Raw genomic sequence first — 22,814 nt, 5'->3', positions numbered from 1 at the left:
ATTTTATTTCCTATCTTCTACCATACTATTATTTGCAACAGCAATAATGATATTATGGATTTATGTTAATATTTTAACCGTTTATAACACTTATTTAAAGCATAATCCATGATCTTATCCTAATTGTGGAGCCTTTGTATGTTTAGAGCTCAAATTCTTATGTATTTTGTTACTTATTTGAACTGCGTATTTTGTTGAGAAGATGGTTATATGATTTTGAACTCAAACTTTCTCATAAACAGCTTCTGATAATTTTTTAAATCAAGAAAAATTAAAGGCATATAGTATATGTAACAATTCGAGTTTAATATACATAATTGTCCCGTTCCCTTATTTATTTATTAATCTAAGATTATTCATATACACTCAGCTTATCTTATTATTGTTTATTCATGGAAGCAATAATAGACACTATCAATATTATTATCCAAAAATCTACTGAATAAATCCTTCAAAAGACTTCTTAGAATCATAGATTCAGAGACACGCACGTTGTGATTTTCCGCTGTGAGTAGACCAATATAGATAAATGTGTCTTAGGCATCTTGTAATATTAAAATTAAGTGCTAAATTTGCGTTAAATAATTATTTCTCCAGTAATTAGTACAGGAATAATTAGTATGACGTATGTTTATTTGTCCTCCATGCAATCAGCTGATCGTGATTTGACAGAGGGTGCACTACAGCATTTTCTGTCCTCAATTCCTTTAATTAGGTTATTTTCAAGGTTATTGTAATATTATTAACTTGTTAAGAATTTACTATTGAGAATTAGTAATAAAGAATTGAGAAATTAGATAAACCTTATCCAACCTTAATAAACCTTCTTTATCACAAAGGTTTAAAGAACAACACTTTGGGTGAGTATTAACCATTAGGAAACGATTTTAAAACTACTAATTTTCAAAGAAAACCTAATAAAGAGGAGCAGATCTTTATTTCATATCATTTGTCACTTACAGGGGGTCTTTCGTGTCTACCTGAAACTAGCTATAGTCACTCATGTGTCCTCTGTGACAGAAACTTATTTCGATATCGATCCAGTGCACCAAAACATAGTAAGCCAATGCCTCGGCCTAAGAGCAAATATATATTTGGTAGCAGAGAATTGAAGATTAGTATTCACAGTATACCATACTACATTGGTATTGCCTTAGTGGTTTTATTTGCTTTCCTTTTTTGGATAGTGTATTTGGTAGATGGTATATTGCCTACACCTCTAACTATTAATGATGAGGTAAGTTGAGTATTCACTGAATTATCTAATTTGGTAAGATAAAGGTAGGTATGCTTATCTAATATCTATTTAAATTGGTTATCCATTGCAATATTATGTTTATTACCACTCTATTTTCTTCACTCAGAAAACAAGAAACATTTTTGAAAATATGGTTCATGCAATATATAATCTACTCAAATTTTTCACTCAGTGATATTCATAATAATAAATTTTAGATACTTCTTTAATTAAGACAAAAACAAACAATGTTTCTTGAAAATATGGCGAACGCAATTTCTTCTATGACTTCTTTCCTAAAATACAATACATTTCTTTTCTTGAAAAAAATATTGTTGAAGATGTTATAGAATAGATCTGAAGTTGTAAAAATTGTTTGCTTACCTGCAATCGACGTGGGTTAAAATATCACTTTCCACACTTATTAAGTAAATAACTACTACATATAAACCTCATTACTAGCTGAAGAACCCTCACGCCTTTATCACAGAACGAGCTACTTGGGATTTAAAAAACCTTACTAACATCGGGCCTCGTGTGGTTGGAAGCTATGAAAATGAGGTAGTCACGGTAGATTATCTCCAGAATAGAATAATAGCGATTATACAAGAAAAGCACCCTAACCAATTTCTTGAACAAGATCTCCAGCTTACCAGTGGTGCTTACTATTTGACTTCACAGAAGAGAGCAGTAATTAACACTTATGACAAAGTACAGAATATTGCAGTGAAGTTGAGTGGAAGGAATGGCACTTATAGTATTCTGATTAATTCACATTTTGACTCTGTTCCAACAAGCTCAGGTGATTGTTATTGGTGGATTGGCTGCAAATACTTAATTGCTTGTTTAAGGCGCCAGCGATGATGGTATAAATGTTGCAGCCATGTTGGAAATTCTCAGAATTTTCTCCAAGGAGGCCGAAAAGCCGTTGCATAATATAGTGTTCCTGTTCAATGGGGCAGAAGAGACTCCTTTGCAAGCATCTCATGGCTTTATCACTCAGCATAAGTGGGCGAAAGAGTAAGGAAAATCTGTATTGCCTTAGCAACTTCAATTATAACTCATTTTTCTATTAGTTGTTAAGCAATAGCACATAAAAATGCTATATTTTTCGGTTGTTGATCTGACATGTATTAAGAGGAAGATTAGTAGAAAGAAATTAAATGTTTTGTGGCCTACCGCTTTGCTCATAAAAAATAAATTAGATATGCAGGGTATTTAAGATAAAGAAACGGTAGTACCTGCTAAATCTTTATAACTGCTTGTAAAGCTAATTAGAAAAAGAGAGCTTTGTACTTTTATTAGTAACCTGAACTGTGCATTTAACGATTATACCTGCAAATATTTTTCCAGGTGTAAGGTGATCGTAAATCTTGACGCATGCGGTTCAGGTGGCAAAATCATTCTATTTCAAACCGGACCAGATGCACCCTGGCTGATAAAGTTTTACAATGGGGTTCCGCATCCTTTTGGCCAAGTAGCCGGCGAAGAGCTGTTTCAGACTGGCCTTTTGCCGTCCGACACGGACTTTAGGATTTTCAGAGATTATGGAAAGTTAGTTGGTAAGGAACCAGTACATAATCTTGTTTTTCCGTCGATTAAATATTAACACTTTATAATATTATATATATAAAGCATTCATTCTTGACCCCATTAATGCGCGGTTTGGCTTTCAATCTGGAATGGAAGCTCAAGTGCAATTTTTTAAAACATTTCAAGGGCAAACACGAGCTATTTATCCAATTTGCAGAAGCATGCATTCATGAGAGTCATTAATTAATGATTCTGTAGTTATATAATAAAGAAACGCATTATTACTCAGCCGAAGGAACATAATTATCTCAGGTCGTAATCATAATTATTTTAGGTTTGGACATGGCCTTTATTAAAAATGGTTATCGTTACCATACCAAACATGACCGCTTTTCCTACATCCCTTTTGGGTCTTATCAGCATGTCGGGGATAATGCTTTGTATTTGCTAAAATCGCTCTCAAATGCCCCGGAGGTGTCTCAGCCATTAAATATGAAGGGCAAAGCTGTGTATTTCGATGTTTTCGGGTGGTTTTTCGTCCATTACACGAACTTTATTGGCCAAATAATTAATGTTTCTACTGTGATGTTATCGCTGGTAGTTTTCATCTATAGCCTCTTGAGTTTCAAACTGGGTAAAGGTGTGAGACACCCTATATTCTGCATTAAATATGTTATTTTTAGCGTTCTCTAGACCTACGCTTAAATTTTTGCCCGTGGCAACTGGGGCTATATTGGGAAGTTGGATTTTATCCGTGTTATTTGTTGTCGTATTAGCAATATTGTTGGACTTATTGGGAAAAACTATGACTTGGTTTGGACAACCTTGGCTTATCTTTGGACTCTATGTTGTGCCCGTATTGGGACTATCTGGAATTTTATTGTTTTTAACCAATCATGAGGTAGGTGATAATCACGTAATAATACGTGATGCTGTTATGTTATTTCTAGAATATATCCTTAAGTATAAGGTGCCAAATACAAGCGCATTTAGTAAGACTGATATTCACTGTGATCCTGGCCTTCGGCACCGCTTTTAATGTTAGAACCGCATACGCTTTAATGATACCGATTTTGTTCTCCTCGATTGCTTTCATAGTAATCCACGCAACGAGCCTTCACCGCTCAGGTAAATTCATATGAGCTTCATCAATAACCAAAACAATGTTTTTTTTTTAGTTAAATATTGGCTAATTATTTACATCTTATTTCTTATATTGCCCTCGATGAATTTGATGTACCAGGCCTTAACAACATTTTCGCTCTTTATACCCATGACTGGTCTTATTGGCTCGGACAAAAACCCAGATATGATAATTGGAAGCATAGCTGCTGTGTTTTCAATTTTAATTTTTTCGCCTCTTGTAAGTTTTAAAGCAATATTAATATTTGCTCTTTACAAAAAAGTCATTTTATTCGTAGACTGCCCTGACAAATGCTCTCAGAAATGCCAGATATTTTTTCGCATTCGTAGGTCTTTTATTTGTCATTTCCATAATACTTTTATTTACTCCTTTGGGATTTCCCTATTCGGCGAAAGAGAGTAACCCCACACCGCAAAGGCAGTGGATTTTGGTATGTTGTTTGCAATATTCTTGTTAATTTTGTTTTTATTAATAAGCGACATTCCGATTTTAGCATACTTCCAGAAAATTTTTCAATGAGTCTGGTGATCTATCCAAATCAGATGCAGGTTTTTTCCTCTTAAATTTAGACAGAAATTCTCCCAACATACTGAAAGGTTACGTGAAAGATTTGGCTAGGGCAGTGCCCTTGTCCGACGACTGTGAAAGATATGCGGGTTGCGGGATGCCTCTATCACACCATCGAATGATTAAGATTGTGTAAATATCATGTTTAAGCCAAGGTTTATTTTAATTCACTTGGCATTTAATACTTCACAGGCCATATAGCACTTGGATCCCTGCAGAAGAACCTGTTCTGCCGGAGCCCCTTAATATGACTTACGTCACGGAAAATGTTTCTAGTACTGAAGTGAAATATAACATTAAAATAACAGGTAGGAATTCAACGGTTTTTGGCAAACTTCTTGTTTCTCCCTAGTGTAACTGCAACACTATAAATGATAGTAATTAAAATAAGTAGTGTCCTGTCAGTTACAATTTTTGTACATACAGTTACTTTTCTTAGAGTATTTGTGGGCTGCTTCAGGATTTCAAATTCTAAGCTTTTCATTTTTACCAATTTTATTATTTTTAAATTAATCAGGATTTATTGCTACTTTAGGTACTGATAGACTCACGATTTACATAATCCCAAAAGAAGACGTTAGTATGCAGAATATCAGCTTTGTAGCCGAACTTAACTCATCCCATATCACTTTCCAAGGCCGTCCAATGTATTTCATTTACCGTCAGCTGGGAACTGGAGAACTGAAGCACAGTTTTACATTTAACGTCCGTACGCAAACTAATTGGATTGGACCCACAGTTAACCTTACTGTTGTTGGAAGATATGTCCATCCAAGCAGAATGAAGAAAACGGCGCAATATTTGGAGTTGATCCAGCAAATGCCCCAATGGACGGACGTCACTGCTTGGTTGGGAACAAACTATGTTTATCAGATTTGAATTAGTCAATTTTTGATTAATGGTAATTATTTCACCGCGTTTGGTGCTTAATTACCTAATATGGTGCAGTATTTTTGGTGATATTAGTGATACAGGGGAGCTAGAATGTTTTGGAAATTATTGTTGATAATGGTAGAATGAAGAGGATTTTATACCGTTGTGAAATTGGGTCTTATTAAAAGGTGATTGGAGGATACATGTTTCATTTACTCCCATGGTTTACGAGTTCCAAATTAACCGGAAGTGATAGCAATTGAATATAGTTTTCTTGGGACAGTTACCCTATCGCAGCAAATGAAACGGATACCTCGCCAGTATCTTTAATATTTACGAATTTACATTACATTCTATTGAATCTAGGTAGTTTAAAAGTATTTTTCAATAATAATTATGAGAATTTTATCTACTATTCGACTGTAAAATAAACGTGTCCCTTAACTAAATATATTATAGACGTCTACCATATTACTCTTATGGACAAAAGGAAAAATACTTCGGTTGTAAACTAATGTTAAATAACTAATACATAACATCTCTCCTTCGCTCTCTCTCTTTCTCTCTGTAAGGTTTCAACAGTTTACATTACCTAAAAGCTATAAAGAAATAACGAGTCTTTCTTTAACGATAAATCTGAATTAATTACGCATCATCTTAAATGTGTGTGTTTATAACCTAATTTCTAATTAATTACGTGATGTTAGTTTGGATTTAATAATTGTCAAATTGTTGCAATTGGTTTAGAAACAAGCCCGATTAGTGACGAGCCCGAGAAGGGAATATCCAGATCGGGGCCTGCGGTCACAGTTTCTCTTTCGCCGGGATCCAAATCGTGGGTCCAGATTGCTCGTTAATTATTTCCTTAGATTGAGCGTAGATGTCTTCGGGAGTGTCACCCTGAACTACAGCTGTAATAATGCCAAGGTGAAAGTACGAAAACAATTTTTTTTTTCAGATAGTTATACCCGTGAAATATTCGCCGAATTCCTGTTCGGTCTTCAGTGCCCTTTCAAACGTTTTCTTTGCCTGCTCCTCGGTCATTCTCTTATTCATTTCCCTGCCAGCACAAAAATTAATATGTAGAATACATTCCGTAACTAGTACCGAAATAGCACTTTTAGGCGAGTGTCAAAGAAACAAAAAAAGTTATGTTCTTACGTGTTTCATAATATGAAAAAATGAGACCCAATGATCCAACACAGTAAGGACTTAATATAATTTTTACGCACACTCCCCCATCAATACTTACATTATAGACTCCACAGATTTGGGTTTAATAAATATAGCTATAGGATACAGCTGAGCCACTTGAAGCCTTTTTATCGCGTTACCGCTCACGTCCAGAATGCAATGTTTTCCCTAGAAAGTACACATAAAAAAACGTTCAACATAATAGAAAAATGCCAACCTTTTCAGCTACTTCTCGCACAGAGGACACAGAGGTGCCATAAAGGTTATCATTGTACTGTCCGGCCTCTATAAACAAATGATTTTGAATATCTTTTTCCATTTGTTCTCTAGACGCAACGAAGTGGTAATCGCGTCCATCAACTTCATACTCCCTTTTCGGCCTTGTTGTGTCTGAAAAATATCCGGGAAAGATATTGTAAGCACAAGGATAAGTTATCCATCATATCAATTCTATTAAGATCGTACGAAAAACCTGAGGGGTGACAGCAAATTCGATTCATGATTTTTTGTTGACTAGATTGAGCAGAGGAGCAGAGAGAATGATCTTTTTTCCTCAACTTACTTTTTCAAAATGGTAATGCTATTCCTATTTTTGCGTTCTAATGTCAAAATAAAACACTGAGTTCTATCAAATCGTTTAACAATAATTACCCTCATATTCTCGATAGGACAAAACCGAAAAATCTTAGCGCAGCTTAGATTGACAATTTTCCATATATAATAGTCAATTTAAGCCACACTTAGACCTTAAATTCACTTTGGTCTACAGAGAATATGAGGATTAAAGTCCTTTAAAGTCATTTAAATTTAATTCCATGTTACTCCATGTAATAATCATAGAATTTAACCACATTATATTGAAGTTGTAAGCCATTCCTTACGCCTTCAATAAGAAATACTTACGAGGAACACAACTCCCGAATTTCTCGGGAAACTCCGAAATCAGGTCGTCGTTAATTCTGTCTTTCAGAGGCCCTAGAATTATAACCGGTCTCGTGTACTTAATTTGCATTTGCTGGACCGGTTCATAGGACAGGACGTTTTCTTCATTGCCTGCAAATGCCGTTATTTACTGATCGAGTCGGCTTTTCATTACTGCCGTTGAGTAATTTTGCAATGTTTAAACTTCTACGATATTGCAAATTTCAGAGATTCATCTAGGACCAAGTAACTCATACATGAAAATTGTAAAAATCCTCTATAAAAGAAGCACTAAGGTTTCAGTACCAATGTCGGAATAATACAGACTGAGAACGCGCAATTATGTGACAACGCGGAAATAAAACAATGCAAATTTGCAAATAAAAATTAACGTGAGTTGAAAGTAATTACAACCAAAACCAGTCCTTCAGTCGAGTTTTTTTATACTCATAGAACTATATAACTTTGGTCAGTACGAGGACTGATATTGGTTCAAGTCGAGTACATCTACGATCTAACCTAATAAATGCACCAAAATTTCATTATCTAGAACGGCACGGGAGCCCTCTAAGAATGCAATTTTTCTAAGTAACATTCTACGACTGTAATCAATAAAACATGTATTGAATGTGTTGTGTTTATGAGAATTATGAAACGACGTCTATACAGAAAATAATTTCAAATCAATCGTTTGGGACAAAAACTATGTATGCTTTCCTATAGCCGATAAATAAAAATTCTCCTCTAATTTAACCAATTGTATACGAGTGACCAAATTAATGACCTGCTCCCTGAGAACATTGTAAAATTGATCACTCTGCATACTATCAAACCCAAAATACACGTATCCCCAAAGCAAGATACAACCGTTATCTTTTTAAGGCGTATTGTATGATTTGGGCATAAAAATAAAGGGTACAAATCCAACCCTCGCAAAAGCAATGACACAAAGCGTCCGTGGGTTTAATCAATATGCAGTATTTTGAATTTTAAGAAGTTGTAGAGGGGCTTCATGAGGAAGTAATGTTTAATGTACTCTATTTAAATATTTTTATACACAAATGAATGGAAACTGCATTTTTATATCTCAGAGTTGATGGCGGAAACGATGAGTTTACGACTAGCGGACGCTCTTATATTTTTACGGTCCGTCGCTCATGGCAAACCGTAGTAACGTTACATTAACACCCGCCGGTCAAAAATAACTCCTCTTAATCTTTTATCCGCCTTTATTAATTATATAACTAGCTGCGGCAAGACGTTGAAAATAAATGAAAAATAAAAAAAGGAGGTTGCCTTTTGATGGGGCGCCCCCCCGTACCATATCGAGGGGTGTACTTTTAAAACTATTTAGGTAACCGGAATATCATATACCTCAACAAGCCTCCATCACTCCTTCAATAATACTGCATATTAAATTCGTCTCACGGAGTTATATGTCGCAATTCACTCTTGGACATTAAACCCCATTTTCAATTCGGTTCTACTGAATTGATATTTTTCGGGTTAACAATATTATTGACATTTTAATAACAAATTAACCATAAAAAGTAAATAGAAAGAACACTAACGACACACAACAATAATAACTTACAAGACATTTAATATTGTTAATGGTCTTTCTGTAGTTCATAATTTTGACACTTAGAAAGATGTGTTAATAAAATGTTAGTGTCATGAATGTTAAGCTAGGCGAGGATGATCTTGAAATAAAAAAACGCAGAGGAGAACTAGTGCAAAATTTCGAAGGGGTAAATCGCGTCAAATTTGCCTGTCATGCATCACAACACTAAAACTTACTAAAGTCGTCAATATTGTCACTATTCTCCAGATATATGAGAGTTATCTCTTCCATGTAAGGGAGCTCAACCCGATATAATATTTCACCTGTACTAGGAAACACAGAAAGAAGCCAAAAAAGAAAAGAAATATATATAGTAAATGAAAACACGTCAATCGGTTGCTTTGGCTTTATAAGATACTATAAGATTTACTTGACTAGGTAACGGAAATTAATACTTTACCTTCGTTATTTGAGTCCTCTTGTGTGTAGCACAACATAAATGCTGCAAAAGGAAACATTTGTCAATGAAAAATAAGGAACGATTTTAATCCAGTCAACAAGAATCTTAAAATTAACTTTGAGGAATTTCTGTAAGCCACTCTAACCAATATTTGGGTAACATTAGTAAAAAGTGTCTACAAAATACTTACTGGAGGCAGATTTTTCATTACCATTAGAATGGAGCTCAGATAAAGGTGCTTCTAAAGGTAAAAACAAAAATAAAGGTCAAAATAAAAATACTACGTAAAGGAGGAGTAAAGTGAGTCGACAAAATAAAAACAAACATTTTTACTTTACAAGAAGTAAAAGACAACTAGAGAGTAAAAAATACTGTAAAAGGGGAGGCATGCAAAATGTGCTCTGAACAAAAGAACACACTGGTAATAATTAAAAATTATTTTAGGGAAGTATCAGAAAATATATAGTGCGCAGGGGAAAACATCTACTTTCCAAAGCGAGTCGGGATTTTAATAAGTTGGAATAACATATACATGTGGATAGTTTTGTTCCAACCTTCCGAAAGGCGCGATTTCAGTACATATCATTTTAGAACCATTGAGAACTAAATTTTTCCCTATGCTTACATAAAAATAAAAAATGATTATTTAATAATCGTCAATTTTCAAGCGGGCTAAAACATGTATTTGCGAAATAAACATTCTAACTTGAACAAATCAAAATCAGAAAAAAATAATTGTTATATTTTAACAAAAATACAGTTCACGCAGGTAATCAACCGATGCACGTCACGCCTCTATTTATCCAATTGAAAACTATAGCGTTAAATGGTACCTTGCATCAAAAATATTAATAAAAATTATTTAAAAAAAAAACATTTTCAAAGCTTGATTTTTTATGCAATTTTGGTTGGCGATGGGTAGCTGCCTGGCTCCTCAAATTGACATGAGTTTCCTTTTTCCATTTATGAAATTTTAAAGATAATATCGAAAATAAAATATAACAATTTGAAGTGCCAAAGACATATCACTCGTCAATCAAAATCGATTTTGATCTCTCACAGTCAGTACACTGTGTCCCAAATTAGTTCCACAACAATACGACTGCGTGACCGGCATCGTCTGTATTGTTGCCACTATTATAAGTGGAAATTATATGCATAACTTACGTTCTTGGTCAGATCCATCTTCCGATTTGTCATCTTTGCTTTTCATGAATGGGAATTTACGGCTAAACGAGTAGCTCTTCTTTTTTCTCTCTAAGGTAGATATCTGAAATAATAAGAAATCAAATGGTACCATCAATTCAACTGAAATATTTTGGCTTAGAACATTTTCTTAATAAATATTCTGGCAAAAAATATATGCTATAAAAAGTCGCTAACTTAAACTTTATTTTACATATTCTGTATATTAAAAGATCTCGAGCTCTAGTAAAATATACAGGGTGGCGCACTTTCAATATAGGATTTCATAGCGTCCAAGCTCTTGCAAGTATTGATTTAAAACACCTGCGGGGCTGAAGTTCTTTGATCGGACCTGAAGAGTTGAGGTCCACTTTTTGCACATGGGCAGACATACCCCCCCTCCCCCCTCCCCCTCTAGCCCGAGTAAAAATTTCTCCAAATTTTTAACTACAGAATAGCAATATATAGTTACCTTCTCTGGATGAGTCCCTTGCCCCTGGAACTTGACAGATCTATCTCGGGCGCGTTGCTTACGCTCCCACCGCCTCTTGCTGGGCACTATGCCCATACCTTGCTCGTCACCTGATGCCAATACCCGCCTCGCCTGCCACCATTCGTCATCGCTCGCATTCGTCACGTGAAGAATATCGCCATACTGGAAAGCGAGTCCTCGGGATGGCAAACCATCATCTTTCATTGGATCATAATCGAACAGAGCCCTAAAAACCGCCAATTTACAAATCATTTCATGTCATGCAAAGAAATTTCTCATATATAATATATATAATGCATTAACATGAATTTACATCAAAATATGGGAGCATGGGATTAGCAGTTAATTTGTAGACCAAAGAGCATTGGCATGTTCAATTATCTTAAGTAGCTATACGGCCAGCTGAGTGGAAGTTAGTATGCAAAGGGGACAAAAGATTCCTCCATTGAACTCCGTTTGAGTTCCCGGTTCCTTCGTTTTTTTTTTGTTACATCATGAGAGTTGGTAGCAGTCCTAAATTGTTCGTGAACTTTTGCTTGCAACCACAGGAGTTGCTATAGCAGAGAGCTTAGTACCTTTTATATATTTTTTGAAGCGGTTCCTAGTTGTTCTGTGGACAAAACAACTATTGATATGTTGCTCTCCCGCCAGAAGAGTGTGAGCTTATTGCAAAAATTTAATGAGGACATTTTTGCCTATACTAGATCTTACAAAACCTTGTTATTGGTTTACGGGCAATAAAAAACAAATTATGATTATAAATATGTAGACCTTTACAAGAATGGGTTGCCAATTATGAATTTACATTTTATGAGTGTGCCAAAAATATCATGGCCATATACATTACAACTGCTATTAATTTGTGCGAACTTATAGGTTCACAACTTCTCTTATTTCATCATACGATTATGTTGCAGCTTACGACCTTACTTAAATCTCTTATTAAGTGTCAATGTAAATCCTAACGGAGAGCTGTAATAATCACATAGATACCGCTTTTTAATCTACCATTCCTACATATGGAAATTAAGCGATTACTATCACACTGACAAGAAACTTGAGCCGGAAGGCGTAAGTTACACGCTTTTATTCCAAGAAGACGCAAAGTAACATCTCAAATCCGCCTCAAGCTGTAGCAAATATGTGCCTCTGCTTCGATTAAATTACTAGAAAAAGTATAAAGTTTTGTTACTTTTGTTTGTTTACCAGACGACCGTTTAGCACTAAATTATATCGATATATGTTAATCTGGTGTAATCTATCGCGCATGAACACTTTAATTATGGGATTAGTTTAATTAGTCTGCTAATTAGAGGGCGGTCAAAAAATTAGAAATTTGCACTTATCGGCATTACTCACATCCACTAATTCGTTACAATTAATGAATCAAGAGGTTTTTTTAACAAACTTGCGAACGTTAATTAGAAGCTAAATATGGGAGTGCATTAGTAAATTGTAGGAGCAACAAATACAGGAAAAAAATTGAGCCGGATTCGAGAGAAGGTTAGATGGACATAAAAAAAGAAATTGTTGAAAACGGTTCCAATTTAAATCGTCTCTTAACTTAAAATGTTTTGTTAAGAGTTTGTGAAGCTCTCTCTAATTTTAAATCTAAATTCTCTATTAACTATTGAATCGATCGGGAAGTTAAGATTTTAAATTATGACGTTCTAAAACATGTCACAAAAAGTTATGCAGTATTACCTCATTTGCCAAAACCAAATTACGAGCTAACGAGAAAGTTATAGCACTGGCACTACCGTTTTGTGGTATCTTAGAATAATTCATAAACAAACAACCGCCATTTGCATGCTCTAATAAACATAATTATTCTAAACGCATCTTTATCCCTGAACAAATTATGTATGACTCATCCTCAAACACTCACCTAACATAGAGTGACCTCTTTTGCGATGTCCTGAGCAGGGTTCCCCCGCTCACAGGGTTCGCCATCTGCTGCTTGAGGTCGTTTATCTTCGCCTCGAACCGGTTGTACTCTTCAGGTCTATATTGTACCACCATCGTCACCGTTTGACTAGTACCCTAAAACGCCAATCTATACCGAAACTGTTTTAACAATTATTTTAGCATTAATTGGGCAAACAAAATGATTTATCAGAGATCAAAGTGTGAAACTTCATGGTGATGTAATCACGGGAGATCGCGAGGACCTACTACCGCACCATCACTCTCGCTAGTTTGTTCATCATGTTTGTTTGGGAAATTGGATTAAACGCTCGTTTACACAGAGCGAGGGGAAAATGGTGCGTCCACTCCCGCGAATAATTGCTTTCGAAAAACTTTTTTAAAGGCATTTTCCTTCAGAGATGTCTATCTATTTTTAGCGACCCATATTGTTATAAAACGATTTTATAAAAAAAAATCCGCGTTCATACCAATATGTAGGAAGAAAAATAGTACTTTCCTCCCTTGCATCGTAAATAGGTAGTAAAGTGCTATTTCCTATGTAGGTGGCATAAAAACAGATCCTGTTCCTATCAAAAATCTAATGGGCGATCATTTAAAAAAATTCAAAGCACGCGGTGAACCGTAAATGTAACGTGTCAATTAAGCTATTTGCTATTTAGCATCAAACATGTGACACACAACAGATAGCGGATAGATTTACCCAAGACGTGCCCCTAATATTTTAACGCCTAGTTGAGATTCCTTTTAAGACCGCCCTTTACCTTAAGAGCTTGAGCTGCCTCCTCATGAGTGGCGTTCCTCAAATTAACGCCATTCACGCTGATGATCTGATCTCCTCGCTTAAGCTCCCCACTGAGGTCTGCTGGACCTCCGGCCAGAATGAATGAGACGAAGATGCCTTCTCCATCTTCCCCTCCTACGATGTTGAAGCCTAGGCCCGTGCTGGTTTTGTGGAGAGTTACCGTTCTAACTTCTCTGTAATTAAAAATAAACAATTTTTAAGGATTAAATTAAATAACGTACAGGTCACATTGGCAGAAACGTCTAGAGACCGTACGGAATTTACAGTTTTATTATATGAAATTTTGGGAATTTCATTAACACTAATTGCTTTGGAAAACTGTTCAGCGTCAGATGTAAATTAAATAATTAAACAATGTAATATACAGAGGTTCTGGAATATCAAACGGGAAAGGAGTGATACGTATTGCACTGTTTTAAGGGTGAAAGAGAGAATGGAGGCGTCATCGGTAACTTGAAGTTATGGGGTTCTGGTTAATGTTATTTTGATGTATATAAGATATTGAAAAATATTGTAAGCCTTAGGATCATAGTATTCTTATTATTTGATACGTTAGTAGCTACACCTGTTCTCGTAATACCCAAAAGCAAAAACTCGAGGCTCCTGAGGGTGACACGCTTTACCTCTGGACGTTTATTCATTTTCCCATTTTTTTGTTTACCAAATTCCTTTTTTTTACACTAATCACATTATGGGACACTAGTCAGTGGTCAAAGAATGAAGGAAACTATTATACTATAAGGCGATTTCATGGTCTACAGTAAGAATTTATGAGCATTTTAACATACGATGATGAATGATTGGGTAGGGCTCACAACCCCTGGTGAGTAATTCGATCTGATCGCTATCTTAGTACAGAGCAGTAACTGTAATTATATTTATATGAGTGAACACTGCCTGATCCGTCTCTGTATACGCCAACAAATTATCACTTACTCGTGGTATTGTTATGACCTAAAGAAGTACCAAAGTGTAAGTTTAAAATGTTTTCGCTAGTAGTTTTACGAGATATTTCTTTTTGTTTATAATGTTAATTCATTGCATGTTTCCGGGTTGTAATTTCCAGAGAAGACTGGATCGTCCACTTATAAATAACTACATGGATGATTCTGCCGATTCTGCCCTGCTATTCGAGATAAATTTTTAAGCGACACAGAAAAAAATGAAGAACCACCTTCGGCTTATACAGGGTGAATCACAATAACATTTGAAGTATTTGAGAGTCAATTCCTCGACTCACAGCATTAAAAAAAGTTCCTATAAACTAATAAACGAAAAATGTCCCCTGTCACAATTACGGGTTTTATAGTACGTCCCTGGAATGCTGCAAAAACAACTTAAGCGTTTTGTTTTCTTAAAGTTACCTATTCGTAAAACTTAACTTAAATTTTAATTGTTTTTTACTCTAATATTTTCTCGAAAATAACTATTCAAATTCCTGAAAATTGGTAGGTATTACACAGCTTCCTCTATGATACTGTAAATAAATGATAGAAACAAAACCATCGTCCCATTAACGCGTTGTAATGTATTCCCATGCGACCTACTAACCTTGAAAACAATAAAAATTCTCATGCCTCATCTAAACATGGAACCACATTACGAAGTACCAACACGTAAGTACCATTTTTTCCCTGGCCATAAGTACAAAAAAAGCGGCAGTTATTAATTAAAAGAGCTTTCTAGTTGTAAAATGAGGCGTATGAACTTAACGGGGCGTATTTTGCCTTTGGACCATGGCAATACCATCAGCCTTGGGGGTACCAAAGTTAACAGTAATGAGCGTTTTTTTCTACACGCTTTGCTAGATTACTAAATTATTATCTTGTGGTGAATTATCAGATTGAAATGGATATAATACGTTACTTTTTTGTGTGTTATGATATTCTATATTCTCTACAGTTTCCCGGACCAAGTTTTATTTACCTTTATTTGTCTGACAAACCCTATGTAAAAAACATTACATTTTTGAAATTACAAATTAATCGCTTGATTTAGAACGACACAGTTTCGATTTTTTTATTACATCTTTTTAATAGGAACCTAAACATTTATTTATTTTTTGATAGTTACCATAAATGTCAAAATTTGACGTTTGTCAAATTAAATATGGAAGTTCATTGTGACAATTTTGGGCTTTACCGCTGAAATGGTCAAACATTTCAAAATAGAGCATCAGTTTGAAATCAGTTGAACGTCTGAACAGGGACATTGAATTCCCTTATCAATTTGGAAATATACAGGAAATTTCTTGAAAATTAGAAACTTGATACCGCTTCTGACACTCTCTATATGTCGTTATTTGTTTATTTTTACAGACTCTTTAAATTTACTTAGGTAATATCTTGAAACTCAAACATTTAACTACTATTACTACCTTTAATAGTCCATTAGTGGCGCCTGAAGGTGTTATTTTAAACATGGCCAAATCCGCCATGTAGTACAGTTTTTGTAGTCATTGATCCTAATTTTAAAACACAAAATTACCTTTTCAGTTTCTCTCTGTTTTTAAACTTCCTACTAATCGTAGCAAATCCGGCCCGTATGGGCGACTTTTCCCTGCTATTCTTCTTCGTCATGTCCTTTTCAATAACTTTTAGGGAAACTTTCTACTCACTGGAGAAGATGATAATATCACCAGCCGAATACACACTAGTTTTGCTTTTAACGGTCATCGCACTTGGGACTATTATAAGTTTATCACCATCGCGGCACATGTTTTGTATAAACTAAGAACGCGAGGTCGCTTATTAGCAAATGCTGCCACGAATTTCCTTCGTAATATTGTGGTGGTCTGTGGAGACTGGTGGAGTCAAGTGATTACAGATATGATTCATTAAATTCGTCATTGAGAGAGAAAACGCGATATTGTTTCAACACAGGTAGCCTTATTACAGTGTAAACTGTCTATAAGTCAATGATGTGATTATTACTTTGATGCAGGATGTCCAGGGCTTTTCCCATGTAATATTTCCGGTCATCTTGAAGCTAATTTCGTTTGCAGACAAAAGCTGCAATTATTGTTATGTAAACACAAGGTCTGAATTGAGAAACACTAATCACTAATGCAATCAGTCGAACCGATCACAATGAGTTTATTCTTGGCGTCTTCGTCTCACTATTATTAGGCAGTTTTAAATGAGTCAAAATGGGAGTAGAGGCCAGAAATATCTGGGTTTTATTTAAATGCTTTAACAAGGAAATTTTATGTGTAGCCTACCAGTCTCTCGCTGTGATGAGGAATTCGGTATTAGCCAGTGCAAGAATAAGAATGAGATTATGCCTGGATTTTAAACTGCGAAAATATTTTAAGCAATTCGTGTCATTTAATTGCTTTTAGATGAGTTTTTGGAACCTGCGTAACTCCAATCTCCCAATAACAAGTTTTGTGACGAGCGGAAGATAATTTAGAAGATGATTGTACAGCAGGAAAAGACCAGACAAGCGCCCATGTCAAACAAATTCATAAAAATAGTTAATTGTTTTATGAGGAGTGAAGATGATACTTTTCCGACGTGGCTGTGAAGTTTGCAGAACACTCGTAGAAACTCCGCCAATACAGACGAGCACAAGGTTAATTTTAGTTTTGACAGTTTTTGCTTCTTGTTAAAGAAGCAAAAGAAGTTAGTTGCAAGAGATTCGCGTTCATTAAAGATCGTCATCAATTCCATGGAGGAGACTGATGGCAATTTTATTTTATTAAGTGAGAAATTCAGTTGAAGACACACGTTTTCCTCTCACAAGTAGTGAAACAATAAGCATTAAGATTTCCATTACAGCATTCATGTTGGCAACAACGAAGATATGAACGATGAACGATCTTTAAAGATAAGACCCATTGCAAGACCAGTGCTCGACAAAGTTACTTTTTCCTTGAAACGGAGAAAAGCAGCTCTATTGGTGAAAGGAAAACGCTCATAGAGCAAATTATCTAAGAAGTATTCACTCAAATCGGACGTAGATGTGCCAAAAAGGCAATTGATCAAAAAGTTTATGTCTCCAAACGTGTGGTTGCAATCAAAAGTTTTTAATAATAAATCAGTTATATATATTTTGCAGTTCCTAAATCGGCTCAAGTTCAACCACAATTCAAAAACATTTAAAGGTTAAAGGCGTCAACAAACAACAAAAATTCTTCTTTGAGCATGGGGTCTATGTCGATTTTTCTTTGGAAATGCATAAATAGAATCTATGATTTAAATATTTGCACTTTGACTTCAGACACAGACTTATTTAGACAAACTTGGCCTCCTCGTGGCTTGCCATACACGTTCGTTATTTGAAGGCTTCATTAATCAAGAAGTAAGTCGATTATAATAATTAGGAAGCAGCATTATAAAGGCATTATTATAATATTTACTAACAATGCATTTGTCATTACTGTTGTTTGCAGCAAATTGAATAAAATGCTCCGTCATTACATTTTCAAAGAGCTCAGACGATTCGTAGATGCATTCTGCATAAATCTTAAACTTCACTCATTATTCATTTATTCATTTACAGGTGCAGATTGGCATTATATGAGCCACTCAAAGGTTAAGGTAATTAATGATTTTGGTAAACAACAGACAACTGAAAGGTAAAAGAAGGGGAATGAAATGTTAGTAACTTTGATGAAAGTATACACACGCACAACAATAAATTGAGCAAATAAGGCAAAATTGGGACAGTACTAACACAATACTTTCCTCGCTATTCCTTTTCGAAGTACACAAGGCTAAGTAGTGGTACTTTTACGTATTTGGATTAAATGTCTAGAATGAATCCACGTGTCGCGGGTGTGTGAACATAGAGGAAAGTGCATTTCGTTAGACTTATTCGATTGACAAACTTTCTATTATAAGTTAAATTAGGCACGAAGAACCTTCCAGGTCAAACAGGTTCACCATGCATGAAATCTGAGCTAAGCACTAGAAGGTGCGATTTATCGGCGTACAGTTATCTTCGTTGATAAAGGAACAAATTAGGGGTCAATTAAATGACAAATACATTACATAATCCTATTAGTTAGAACGATATTTAATTACCTCAATTATGTTTAAATGATCAATTGAATTGTACAATTGTGTGAATTAGGCAACGAACGAGCAAGCAAGCATTAGCAAAAATAGATTTCGAACGACCGCAATGCAATTGTTAGCAATCGAACGGCCATTTAAGTTTAATCAATTGTTGGGACATAGCCCTATTATTCAAGAGTCAGATATTTGGTTTTTTAAATCAACCGTTCCAATTGGCGTATAAAAAGTCTTGAAAACCTTCAAAGTTAATCAGAACCTTGAGAACTTTATGAAAAAAATAAGCAATTTAAAAACAGAATATAGCAAAAGAAAAAAAAGTTCGGAGATTTTCCCAGGTCTGGATTGTTTAACAACCTCAAGCCGCAGTATAATGAAGAAAGGCAAGAAATGAAGATATTTAAAAACAATTTCATGCCATTAGATCTTATTGATACCAAAGTCGTGTGAAATATAATATTAATAACATGTAGGTAGAACTCTAACGGTTATCTTGATGCTAATGGAAAGTTCCAAGAATATTTATTTGTGACGGAAAAAAGATGTATATCTCTAGCGTTGATTTATTGTTAAGGTGTGAAGTACTATTAAATACTTCCTGTCTTGAAAAGGTACATTATGGACATTAAAACAAATAATCTGAATTTTGCATCGTCTTGTACACCAGAGCTTTTAGTTTAATGTACGTCTCACAATTAAGCAAAATGATGGATGTTTGAAAACATACTGCTACATGAACATGATAATATAAAAAGAATAGCAATCTAGATAATTGTGAAAATGACGATGAGGGAAGTATTTCTTAAGCAGATTCACGATATCAAAATATAATATTATGATCATTAGTTTTGGATCATACCAAATGAGTGTTAGCCTTATGTGTGTGAAAGAATCTGAAATTTGACACATGTTAAAGGTGCTGCCGAATTGCTGCCAATATTAAATGATGTTTCAGATCATTTTTTAATTTTATTCAGATCGCTTTTGAAAAACATAAAGCGTGCTATGAGCAGCATTACAATAAATTTTAAATCACTGTTCCCGAATCACCCTTAACTTCGGAAATAATGAAAATGATTTCCATTAAATTTTAAGGAAACAATATCCTTCTCATCCATAATTTACAACTCCTGTATTGGAAATTAAACTCTGCTGATGCCCAATTTTTGCATACCGGTACGAAGCCATGGGAAATGAGTCTATTTGCTTACCGGTGGGCGCTTAACCTGTAGAAAATGGAAATATACGAAAATCGAGGGTCTTTCCAAACGTAGTCTGACATAGGTAAATATGGAACAACCTCCTATTAATTCTTATGCAAAAAACCTTTTTTTTAATTCAGATATTTTTATTGAAGGACCAAAAAGGAGAATATTAAAAAATCATTTATATTTGAGATTTTTCTTGCAGCTAGAATGGCATATGTTTCTTAGGTACTTTTCCTCGCTACTTCTTGTCACAATGAAATCATCTTCAGAACCATGTAGTAATAAATAATATTCATACTAAAATATCGCAAATGTAGAACAAAATTAGTGTTGGTTTGAATGAGAGACTACCGCGCGTACTCCTACGTATTTATATTGGGTTTTTACTACCTACTAGTATGTACTATTAATTTCTGAGCAACACAATTAATGAACGGTGTAGGTAAAACAATAAGGTGTTTGAAACCTTGAACAAGGAATTACCATATTTTTCTAATTTTCAATTATTTTACGAACGAAATTGGCAAAATTAATAAGTCCTTAAAACGATGAATAAAATGCAAAAAAAGTTATAAAAGAAATTTCAGCAATTATTTGGTAATTTACCGCTGGTATAACAGATTTTCGGAGGTTTCAAATAATTTTCAATAAGAAACTTATTCATTTTATTTTAATTAGTTTTCGATTTTTTTAAAATCAAACCTAAAAGACAGGAATGCTGATTACGCAAAATACACAAACAAAACCTAAATCTGCCTAAATGATTGTCTCAAAGAGAAAGAATTCCTTGCGAAACGCAAATTCGACAACCTTCAAGTAACATGCCTGAAAGCATTCAATGCAAATGACTCCTAAACGAATCTCCCCCCGTGAATGCTTTGCATTTGTTAATGTCAGATATTTCTGGAATTTTAGAACCTTGAATTCAATTAACCGACTTAAAACTTAAATCACACTACCTTCAGGTAGAAAACCAAAATATATTGACAAAAAGATGCGATTGGGCATCAAAATACCCCCTTAATGACCTTAGCAGTAGCATTATTAACTAGACAAATAAATTGTTTGAAACAAGAGTGATAAATCAGGGTTTTGAAATTGTTTCCACGATAGGAACATCTTTTGGTACATAACTAAGCAATTGGAGTATCTATTCGAAGTTTTCTTCGTGATAATCTGACTGAAAGTAGGCGAAGGTGCCCAATAAATATGTGTATTATACGAACAACATTCACTATTGTTTAGTATTTCTTTGTAGTCCACACCCTTAGACTACCGTAGAGTTGTGGAATAAATTAGGTGACATAACAGAAGGTGAAGCCCTACAGAAACGTTAGATTGTTTCTTTTTTCTATCCGATGTAATCTCTATTAGCTGATAAATTTATATAGATATTGATTATTTGAAGCATTATAGTTAAGCTCCCACCGAGAAATGCATCATTTATTGAAGGCTCTTCTTTTAGTATTATTGAAGGTGACCATATGATGTCACGGAATGGCTTTTTTGCTTGTTTAAATAAATACCAAGGGTTCGCCTCATTATTGATGTCGAAATAATGCATTTCTAAATAAATATAAGCTATCCACTACCAATACGTTTGTACGAAAATTTAATTTTTATTCTCTTACGAATTTAACGATCAAATCACTAGAAAGTTTCTCTCAAAAACCACCAAAACTATCGCTAAAAGGGGATAAAAATATCCAACCCCACCGGCACTACCGACTGATACACACATACTACACACCCTTCGGGAACGAGACGTTATGACTCAACGTACGACACGAGGGGAGTAAAACAGAACATTAAGGGTCCCTGTGCTTTACTAAAGAAATGTCGAGGGAATATATCGGTCAGCGCGGCATTGAAGAACATACTGTAGATATAGATATTACAGTGCCGTGTAAACGTAAATGACTCCAGCTTTTAGTGGAAGCGCGGCTGATCATTCATTACACACAAGTGTGGTATTGCGATAGGCGAAACAGGCCTGGTATGCACGACGATAACGTGGGCAACCTCGTTGTTAATTAGAGATGCAAGCAAATGTACTTGATAAGTTCACTCTTTAACATGAGTTCTTGGAAAGCAGTGCTGTAAAATGTTTGAAATAATGGTAAATTATGAATAGTTGGTAAAAATGTCAACTCCGCAATCGATTAATGGTGAAAGTCTGACAAGCGGAAAAAGGAAGAAAAAGTAATATTTAACGATAAAGTTTTTGAATAAAAAATAACTAAAAGGACTAAAACGAAAGTGTATATATTTTCATTATTTATCTCTCGTACACACACTAAAGCCTTCTTGACAATGTTCATGCATTTCAGTTTGGTGTTTATTTTCGTTTTATAATTCATTTTTCGTAGTTTCTGACGCCTAGACGGTGACGGTCACTCGATTGCCATTTAATTTTGCCGGTACGTAACAGAACCTTTAGGTTAAATTCAATTGGAGTTTCCCCGAGGTTCGTTGCTCGATTATCGTGCGACTTTGGAGACTCCAACGTAAACATGACAGGATACTCCCGCTGTTGTCAAACCAAATCGAATTTTAAAAGTGCGATTTTAGCTGTTTTCAGTCTCCGTACGACTCTCATTAGGTGTCTATAAAATTAATCTTTAACTCGGTACAAACTTTCCCAAATTTATTTCTACATTTTCACTCGAAATTTGATGTTTTTCGT

General features: G+C 34.8%; 2 protein-coding genes across 10 annotated transcripts in view; one reads left to right on the top strand and one right to left on the bottom strand.

Annotated features, from left to right (window-relative positions):
- Positions 1-728: 728 nt before the first annotated feature.
- Positions 729-5,552, top strand: LOC136417533 (endoplasmic reticulum metallopeptidase 1-like). The gene is made up of 13 exons (XM_066403271.1): positions 729-860; positions 963-1,237; positions 1,700-2,039; positions 2,089-2,257; positions 2,591-2,799; positions 3,105-3,404; positions 3,454-3,671; positions 3,721-3,898; positions 3,949-4,133; positions 4,192-4,344; positions 4,408-4,613; positions 4,674-4,789; positions 5,017-5,552. The coding sequence occupies exons 2-13, from the start codon at positions 1,067-1,069 to the stop codon at positions 5,358-5,360; spliced, it is 2,589 nt and encodes an 862-aa protein (XP_066259368.1). The 5' UTR covers positions 729-860; positions 963-1,066; the 3' UTR covers positions 5,361-5,552.
- Positions 5,553-5,664: 112 nt separating this feature from the next.
- The window catches only part of dlg1 (discs large 1), a 162,553-nt gene continuing 145,403 nt past the window's right edge, over positions 5,665-22,814 (bottom strand). For 6 of the 9 annotated variants that reach the window (XM_066403265.1, XM_066403261.1, XM_066403267.1 and 3 more), the window contains 12 exons: positions 13,862-14,075; positions 13,060-13,214; positions 11,151-11,397; positions 10,661-10,763; positions 9,684-9,734; positions 9,494-9,535; positions 9,270-9,356; positions 7,452-7,601; positions 6,766-6,938; positions 6,607-6,716; positions 6,323-6,414; positions 5,665-6,265 (listed from right to left, as the gene is read on the bottom strand). In XM_066403265.1, the coding sequence (XP_066259362.1) occupies positions 6,159-6,265; positions 6,323-6,414; positions 6,607-6,716; positions 6,766-6,938; positions 7,452-7,601; positions 9,270-9,356; positions 9,494-9,535; positions 9,684-9,734; positions 10,661-10,763; positions 11,151-11,397; positions 13,060-13,214; positions 13,862-14,075 (1,531 nt within the window). In that variant the 3' untranslated portion in view covers positions 5,665-6,158. The remainder of the gene's footprint in view (positions 6,266-6,322; positions 6,415-6,606; positions 6,717-6,765; positions 6,939-7,451; positions 7,602-9,269; positions 9,357-9,493; positions 9,536-9,683; positions 9,735-10,660; positions 10,764-11,150; positions 11,398-13,059; positions 13,215-13,861; positions 14,076-22,814) is intronic. The other 3 variants (XM_066403263.1, XM_066403262.1, XM_066403266.1) reach the window with 3 other exon arrangements.

The sequence above is a fragment of the Euwallacea similis genome, chromosome 28, assembly GCF_039881205.1.
Source record: "Euwallacea similis isolate ESF13 chromosome 28, ESF131.1, whole genome shotgun sequence".
Lineage (NCBI taxonomy): Eukaryota > Metazoa > Arthropoda > Insecta > Coleoptera > Curculionidae > Euwallacea > Euwallacea similis.
Note: the sequence above shows the minus strand (reverse complement) of the source record. Positions and strands in the feature narration are given on the sequence as shown.